Source organism: Canis aureus, chromosome 5, assembly GCF_053574225.1.
Source record: "Canis aureus isolate CA01 chromosome 5, VMU_Caureus_v.1.0, whole genome shotgun sequence".
In the NCBI taxonomy this organism is placed as follows: domain Eukaryota; kingdom Metazoa; phylum Chordata; class Mammalia; order Carnivora; family Canidae; genus Canis; species Canis aureus.
This window is the reverse complement of record NC_135615.1, coordinates 85,487,797-85,496,697: the sequence shown is the minus strand read 5'-3', so window position 1 is coordinate 85,496,697 and position 8,901 is coordinate 85,487,797. Positions and strand designations below refer to the sequence as shown.

The following is an 8,901-nucleotide window of genomic DNA, read 5'->3' as shown; positions in this document are numbered from 1 at the left end:
GCTGCCCAGCCTGCCCTCTCCTGCCAGGCCCTCCTGCTGCTTGTGCCCAAGTCTTGGGGAGACAGATGCCCGGCCCCTGCTCATGCCCAAAGGTCTGATGTTGCTGGAGCTGAATGTTAAGTGGCCCGAGCCTGACAAACAGTGGCTGCAGCTGCGGCGTCCCAAAGAGGGGGTGGGGAGCCATCGAGAGTTCTTGAGGAGAGCTGTGACAGGCAGCCAGCTCGGGCACAGCCCCGTGGGCCCTGGCTGAGCACGTTACAGCTCCCAGAGGGGAGCAAAAAAATCTGTGTAAGTGACAGATAATAACATGCTACACAGACTGCAGAGCGCTTCCCCCTCTGACCCCCGCCGTCGTGGGAGGCGGGAAGGGCCACCTCTATTGTATACACAAAGACTCTGAGGTTCGGAGAACATGCCGGCGTCCACACTACCGAGACCCAAACTCGGGTCCATCTGACTCCAAAGATCCTGTTCTTTCCCCTCTACCCTGGTAACTTCCGCAAGGTACTTCGGCGTTGATTCAATAAGAGAGGTTACGGTGGAGTGACAGACGCCTCACGTTGGCCCGGAGTTCTAAAATCCGAGCGTGAAGCCAGAGTTGGGACATCCTGTGTGGCCCACGATTTCCGTCATACGTGACGTCCCCTTCCGTGGGGAGGACCTGTGTCTTCCGTTCGCACCTGGGCTGTGATTGCTCCCTTTTCTGTGACCTTGAAAGCCAAGACCTAGCTGCGGGAGGTGATGGGCAAATAAACATTTTTTTTTCTTTGTCTCGTGCCCGAGAGATTAAGTGCAGTGGAGGTGAATGTGTGCTGGATGCAATTCCGTGGTAGTGTTTGTGGGCGGTGGGTACCGGGGCGGGCACCATCCTCTCCCTCCCTGCAGCCTGCTGACCCTCTCCCTCTCCTGTAGGCTATGGACCCGGAGGATGACCCCTTGCTGCAAGACGTGTGGCTAGAAGAGGAGCAGGAGGAGGAGGAGGCGGCGGGCGAGGCCTCCAGGAGGGCCCCGCGGGCAGGGCCGCAAGCCGAGCCCGCGGGGCAGTGTTGCTGGCGGCGCTGGGCCTGGCCTTCTGGGCCGCCGGCCTCGGGCTTCTGGAGCACCCTGGGCTGGGCCTTCACCAACCCGTGCTGCGCGGGGCTGGTGCTCTTCCTGGGCTGCAGCATCCCCATGGCGCTGTCGGCCTTCATGTTCCTCTACTACCCGCCGCTGGACATCGACATCTCCTACAACGCCTTCGAGATCCGCAACCACGAGGCCTCCCAGCGCTTCGACGCCCTGGCGCTGGCGCTCAAGTCCCAGTTCGGGTCCTGGGGGCGCAACCGGCGCGACCTGGCCGACTTCACCTCCGAGACGCTGCAGCGCCTCATCTCGGAGCAGCTGCAGCTGCTGCACCTGGGCAACCGCTCTCGGCCGGCGACCCGGTCCCCGCGCGCTGCCCCCGGGGGCGACCCCGGCCACGAGCCACCTGCCGGGCGCGGGGGGCGTGTTCGGCGCGAGGCCCCGCCCCCGCGGGACCAGGCAGCCAACCAGGGCGAAGGCCCGCTGAATCGGCGGCCCGAGGGGGGGCGGTGCCGACGCAGCGCCCCGCCCCCCGCCGCGGCCGCGGCCAATCAGAGCCGGGCCCGCCGAGGGGCCTCGCGCTGGGACTACTCGCGCTCGTACGTGAGCGCCAACACGCAGACGCATGCGCACTGGCGCATCGAGCTCATCTTCCTGGCGCGCGGCGACGCGGAGCGCAACATCTTCACGAGCGAGCGGCTGGTCACCATCCACGAGGTTGAGCGCAAGATCATGGACCACCCGGGCTTCCGCGAGTTCTGCTGGAAGCCCCACGAGGTGCTCAAGGACCTGCCGCTGGGCTCCTACTCCTACTGCTCCCCGCCCAGCTCGCTCATGACCTACTTCTTCCCCACTGAGAGAGGCGGCAAGATCTACTACGACGGCATGGGCCAGGACCTGGCGGACATCCGTGGTGAGCGGGGGCGGGGCCTGCGGGGGGCGGGGCCTGCGGGGGGCGGGGCCTGGGTGGGCGGGGCCTGGCGGGCCCCCTGGAGGCTGGAAGGAGGGCCAGGACCTGGCGGACATCCGCGGTGAGCGGGGCCTGCGGGGGCGGGGCCTGCGGGGGGCGGGGCCTGGGTGGGCGGGGCCTGGCGGGCCCCCTGGAGGCCGGGAGGAGGGCCAGGACCTGGCGGACATCCGCGGTGAGCGGGGGCGGGGCCTGCGGGGGGCGGGGCCTGCGGGGGGCGGGGCCTGGGTGGGCGGGGCCTGGCGGGCCCCCTGGAGGCTGGGAGGAGGGCCAGGACCTGGCGGACATCCGCGGTGAGCGGGGGCGGGGCCTGCGGGGGCGGGGCCTGCGGGGGGCGGGGCCTGCGGGCCCCCTGGAGGCCGGGAGGAGGGCCAGGACCTGGCGGACATCCGCGGTGAGCGGGGGCGGGGCCTGCGGGGGGCGGGGCCTGGGTGGGCGGGGCCTGGCGGGCCCCCTGGAGGCTGGGAGAAGGGCCAGGACCTGGCGGACATCCGCGGTGAGCGGGGGCGGGGCCTGGGGTGGGCGGGGCCTGCGGGGCGGGGCCTGGGTGGGCGGGGCTTGCGGGCCTCCCGGAGGCTGGGAGGAGGGCCAGGACCTGGCGGACATCCGCGGTGAGCGGGGGCGGGGCCTGGCGGGGGCGGGGCCTGCGGGGGCGGGGCCTGGGGGCCCCCTGGAGGCCGGGAGGAGGGCCAGGACCTGGCGGACATCCGCGGTGAGCGGGGGCGGGGCCTGGGTGGGCGGGGCCTGCGGGCCCCCTGGAGGCTGGGAGAAGGGCCAGGACCTGGCGGACATCCGCGGGGGGCGGGGCCTGCAGGGGGCGGGGCCTCCTGGAGGCTGGTAAGAGGTGAAACCTGGCCTGGATCTCACCGCTGGAGGATGCGGTGGGACTGGGCTGTGCGGGCCAAGCCAGGAGGTGACCTGACCCGGAGGTGGTAGGTCCAAGGCTGGGGCGAGAGGGGCTCCGGGGGGACAGGAGGGAGGTCTGGGCGCACACCCGGGTTGGGGGCGGTGGGGGTTAGAGAAAGCATGGAGTGGGGGCTCGGGCGTGAGGCTGGTTAGCGGGAAGCCCGGGTGCGGTGACGGATGGGGCATCGCTCAGAGAAGATGCGGCCGACTGGGGTGGAGGGGGACCAGCGTGGGGTTGGGTCGAGGCAGTTTGGAAGATGAGACTTGAAGGAGGCTAGAGAATGGGTGCAGGGCGGGGTGCGGGGGCTTGGGTGTGACTCCTAAGGGACCCGTGGACAGGGTTCTAGGCAGAGGGGGACCGGAACGGGAAGGTGGAGCTTTAGGACTGCAACGACTGAGCCTTGGAATTAGGTGAAGCTCGCATGCAAATAAAACGTGAATTTATCAGGAGCTGCCTGAGCAGGTCTGGGGGCTGCTGCCTCCCGGGCAGTGAGTTCTTTAAACCCTCACCCTGTCCCATTAGGGACAGTTGGAGGCAGCCTGAGGAGGAGTTTCCTCCATCGTGAGAAAGGAGTCGGGCAGGGTGACGTTGATGGAGGGCTGGGGGAAGCTGCCCCTCTGAGCTCCTGGGGCCCCCACCCCTGCAGGCTCCCTGGAGCTGGCCATGACTCACCCGGAGTTCTACTGGTATGTGGACGAGGGCCTCTCCGCAGAAAACCTCAAGAGCTCCCTCCTGCGCAGCGAGATCCTGTTTGGAGCACCCCTGCCCAACTACTACTCGGTGGACGATCGCTGGGAGGAGCAGCGGGCCAAGTTTCAGAGCTTTGTGGTCACCTATGTGGCCATGCTGGCCAAGCAGTCTACTAGGTAGGAGGTCCAGCTGCACCCCGTGTGTGTTTGCCCCTGTGCATACCAGGAAGGGGCTGTGCTAGGGTAAGAGATTATCTTCCAGGTGCTGCTTTCTCCTAAACCCCAGATCACCTGCCCTCAAACTTCTCCCTAGGAAATCTTTCTGCCTGAATCAGGGGCAGAGCCAGACGCGTCCTCACCGTCACCGTGACAGCTGAAAGGCCCCATTTCTTGATCAGTGCTAGTGGATAGCGAACATGACCATTTTGGCGGAGGCAGGAAATCCTATAGCTCTTGCCCCTGCAGGTGTGGGGGTGTTGATGATTTTTCTCCTGAGATGGTGCTACAGGGTTTTCTGGAAAGAGTATTGCCCAGGGAGTATTGGCCTCTCTGCCTCTACTACCCAGGGAGATAGTTGGCAAGTCAGTCTACTTCTCTGGGCTACTTGTAAAATGGGGATGGTGAGTCCTGTTACCCTTCTGGAGGCATCAGGAGGAGCTGAGCCAAGAGATGTGAAGGTGCTCCCAGGCCATGGGCACCTCGGTTGTCCTCCAAACCTTGGGGTGTGTGTCTAACAATACAACTAGCCCCTTCCTCACCCAGAAAGGGTGAGATCGTTTGTCCGTCCTGATGGACAGTAACTGGAGTGACTCTCAGTCCCCTGCCCTGAGGAGGCCAGTCCCAGACCCAGGAGGAATCATTCTGCTTGGAATGCCCTTGCCCCTTCCATCACTCATCCATTACACTGACAATTACCGTGAAATCAGAGCCAACAGTGATGCAGGTACAAGCCCCTCGTACACAGCGTCTCATGTAATCTTCACACCGACCCAGTGAGGTAGATGCTACTATGGTTACCTCCGTTTTACAGCTGAGGAAATTGAGGCACAGCACAATTCAGTCAGTTGTCTGAAATGACAAAAGCTCGTAAATGGTGGAACGGCATTAAAATCCCGGCAATTAAAAGCCGGCATTAAAAGCGGTGGCTCAGTGAGTTAAGCATCCAGCTCTTGATTTCAGCTCAGGTTACGATCTCAGGGCTGTGAGATGGAGCCCCACGTTGGGCTCCGGGCTGGATGTGGAGCCTGCTGAAGATTCTCTCCCTCTCCCCACTTACATGCCGCCATGCATGTGCTCTCTCTCTCTAGCTCTCAAAAGAAAGAAAGTGAAAGAAAGAAAGAAAGAAAGAAAGAAAGAAAGAAAGAAAGAAAGAAAGAAAAGAAAAGAAAAGAAAAGAAAAAATCCAAGCTTTCTAATCTGAAGCCCTTTACCCTTTGGGTTTTTATGCCAGTCACGGTGCTAGGAGCCTCCTCCCAGCCATGTCTCTTTGCCAAAGAAACCCGTGTTCATCCACTAAGATGCAGCCTGGGCAGTTTTTCCCTGAAGCTGGATCAAAGGGCTGCTGTACCCCCTCCCACTGTGCCCTTCCTTCTCCCTCAGGAGGCAGGAGAGAGCATACGTGGAGTTAGATGTGTCTGGGGTCACATCCCAGCGACTCCACTTAGGTGTGGGAGTTTCAGCGAGCTCTTTCACCTCTGAGCTGCAGTTCACTGTAGCCCTTGGTTGTCTGTTTTTGAGTCGTTTAATTCCTTGTCGCTCAAAGGGCAGTCCTCAGGTCAGCAGCATCAGCGTCTCCTGGGGGCGTGTTATCGATGCAGAATCTCACGGCCTTTCCTTGACCTGCAGGATTCCCTGGTGACTTGTTTGCACGTGAACGTTTGAGGACGGTCTAGTTGCATTATGTTTCAGTAGAGTGTGAGTTTGTGGGGGCCTGGATTGTTCCTGGCTCACTTCTGTAGGCCTAGCCCCTAGTACAGTGCCAGGAAGCCCTTAGTAGGGATTTGTCTTGGGAATGAGTGAGTGAGTGGATGGATGGATGGATGGGTGGATGAATAAATGGAGGTGTTCCTGAGAGAGGTACTTGGCTGGATTGGGAAGCTGGGAGGGGCTGGCTACAGGAGGATCTTTAGGGTTTCAGGTACCGACAATTCCCTCTGCATGATATGTTCAGCTGCTGAGTCAAAAATCTTTGCCTGGGGACACCTGGGTGGCTCAGTGGTTGAGTGTCCGCCTTTGGCTCAAGGTGTGATCCCGGGGTCCCGGGATTGAGTCCCACCTCCGGCTCCTCGCAGGGAGCTTCTCCCTCTGTCTGTGTCTCTGCCTCTTTCTGTGTCTCTCATGAGCAAATAAATAAAATCTTTTTAAAAAACCCTCTTCCTGGGTAGAAAAACCTCTCTTCCCCTTCCCATCCCCCTAGAGCTTCATAGGTGTGGTGACAAGCCGAGTCCCTATAGAGCTTACTTTAGTATCTTCTCGTGGAATAATCAGATCTTTTTATTACTCTGTTATTGGTTACCCAAGAGACGGCAACATCACCTTGACTTATTACAGAATAATACAAATGATCACTTTTACTACTTCCCTGACAATACTAGAATCTTAGAACATGTTCACTGTGTTTATATCCCTTCAGCCATTTGCATTTTGTTGCATGCATTTTAATTCTATATACATTTAAACCCCGTAAGACATTACATTATTATTTTACTGAGTCAGTACTCATTTATATTTACTCACATATTTACTTTTCCGGTTGCTCTTCATTAGTTTCTACAACTTCATGTTTCCCTCTGGAATCATTTTGCTTGTATCTGAAGAACTCTCTTTAGCATTTTTTTTTTTAGCATAGGTTTGCTGGTGATAAATTGTGTTGCTTTGCTTACAAAACATCTTTATTTTATTTTCATTTCTGAAGCATATTTCTGCTGTTATAAAATTATTAATGGGCAGTTCTTTTAATGCTTTAAAGCTGTTAATCCATTGTGTTCTGACTTCCATCATTTTTGTGGAAAAGTCATCTGTAAATATTTTCATTGCCCCTTTGAAAATTTGTCTTTTTTTTCCCTCTGGCTGCATTTAAGATTTCTTTTTGACTTTGATTTCACCAAGACTGGTGAAACGATGATTTATGTTGGTGGTGTTTTCTTTGTGTTTGTTGTGCTTTGGGTGCATCGAACTTTGTGAATCTGTAGATTGATAACTTTCATCGGTTTTAGGAGTTTCCTGGCTATTCCCTATTCAAATATTGCTTCTACCTTTTAGGATTCTTTTTTAGGATTCTAATTACACAAATGTTAGATCTTTTCACAGAGTCCCATGTGTCTTCAGTGTTCTTTCCAATATTTTTTAAAATTTATTTTTATTGGAGTTCAGTTTGCCAACATATAGCATAACACCCAGCGCTCATCCCGTCAAGTGTCCCCCTCAGTGCCCGTCACCCAGCCACCCCATCCCCCCACCCACCTCCCCTTCCACTACCCCTTGTTCATTTCCCAGAGTGAGGAGTCTCTCATGTTCTGTCTCCCTCTCTGATATTTCCCACTCATTTTCTCTCCTTTCCCCTTTATTCCCTTTCACTATTTTTTATATTTCCCAAATGAATGAGACCATATAATGTTTGTCCTTCTCTGATTGGCTTATTTCACTCAGCATCATACCCTCCAGTTCCATCCACGTCTAAGCAAATGGTGGGTATTTGTCATTTCTAATGGCTGAGGAATATTCCATCGTATACATAGACCACAGCTTCTTTATCCATTCATCTTTCGATGGACACTGAGTCTCTTTCTACAGTTTGGCTATTAAAATTTCTTTTCTATGTTCTGGTATATGTTACTTTCCATACTTCATTGCTTTCTGTTTTAGATATTCCAGTTCACTGTTCTAGTTCAGTCTTCTATTATATCTAAGCTACCAATTAATATCTATTGAGACTTTAATGTTGATGTTATGCTTTTCTGTGGAAAATTTCCATTTGATTCTTTGTTACTGATCTAAATTCATCATTTTATTTATTTTATCCATATTATCCTTTCTGTCTTTAAACATATTATCATTATTTTAAAGTTCTTATCAGCTGACTTTCAATATAGGGATAACCTGAGGATTTGTTTCTGTAGTCTGTTCTTTCCCTTGGTTTTTGGTCATGGGGTCCTGCCTATGAGTATGCCTGGTAACTTTTATTGAGTGATGAACATTGTATATAAAAAACAAAGAGGTCCAGATTATGTTATTTCCTGCACAGAAAGTTTATCCTTCCCTCCACTAGGCAGACAGAGTCGTGACTTCACCTTAGATAGCCGACCATTTCACTGAGTCAGAGCTGTCTTGCAATCCTGCAAAGTCTCAATCTACCTTGTGTTTGCCCTTGGTTCTCTAGAATTTTCAACTGGGATCCCAGTGTATTCTGTAGAACTCTTTCTCCTGACAGGTTACAAACTCTAATATTTGTTTCTCAAAACTAAAAAAACAAAAACTCCATGCCACTTTTTCAGAGGCTTTCTGCTTAGGATTTTAGCCTAATGCTTCATGTATTTCCAGTACTCAGTACAAGTGCTCAAGGGGAAACTGACTACACACTCTGCTGGTCTACAAGTTTCTGCCCCAAACTGCTAATTCCTCTGACTCCTAGTCTTGAGTTGCAGCCTTCTGTCTGTGTGCAGAATCAGCAGATGCCTCCAGGAGAAAAACAGCTATGGAAGGGCAACTTACCTTTCCTGGGTTCTCTTTCTGGAGTTCCTCTACTTCTCATTACTTTAGGAACTCTCTACTGTCATCAAATAGATAATTTCTGGATTTTATCTGACTTTTTATAGTTCTTGGCAGAAATACTTATCTTCCATGAGCTATTCCTTTACATCAGAGAGTAAAAATGTGGGCTTGTGTGTTTTTATAGCCAGCAACTAAGATAGGAGCTAAAATTTTTAAGACATTCTATAAATACAGTATTAATTAATTAATTAATTAATTAACAGTTGCTTGAACTTTCAGTGTTATAGAATGAATGATCAATTAACGTATTTAGTTAAACAAAGTAGATAATCCAAAGATCTTTTCTACTTGACTTTTAAATGTTCCATTTGTTTTTTAAAACAGCTTTATTGAGACATAATTGACATAAACCAACTGCACATATGTAAAGTTTACAGTGTCGTTAATTTTGACGCACGTATACAGCATGAAACCTTAACCATAATCAAGATAGTGAACATATCCATCACCCCCAAAAGTTTCCTGTGTACCCATCTTGCCTCTTTTTGTCTCTCCACCCCCACCCC

At 53.8% G+C, this 8,901-nt stretch overlaps 1 protein-coding gene across 1 annotated transcript in view; it reads left to right on the top strand.

The window, feature by feature from the left end:
* The first annotated feature begins 915 nt into the window (after nucleotides 1-915).
* DISP3 (dispatched RND transporter family member 3) overlaps nucleotides 916-8,901 on the top strand; it is a 35,497-nt gene continuing 27,511 nt past the window's right edge. Inside the window, exons 1-2 of the mRNA XM_077899654.1 lie at nucleotides 916-1,975; nucleotides 3,583-3,802. Coding sequence (XP_077755780.1) covers nucleotides 916-1,975; nucleotides 3,583-3,802 — 1,280 coding nt within the window. The remainder of the gene's footprint in view (nucleotides 1,976-3,582; nucleotides 3,803-8,901) is intronic.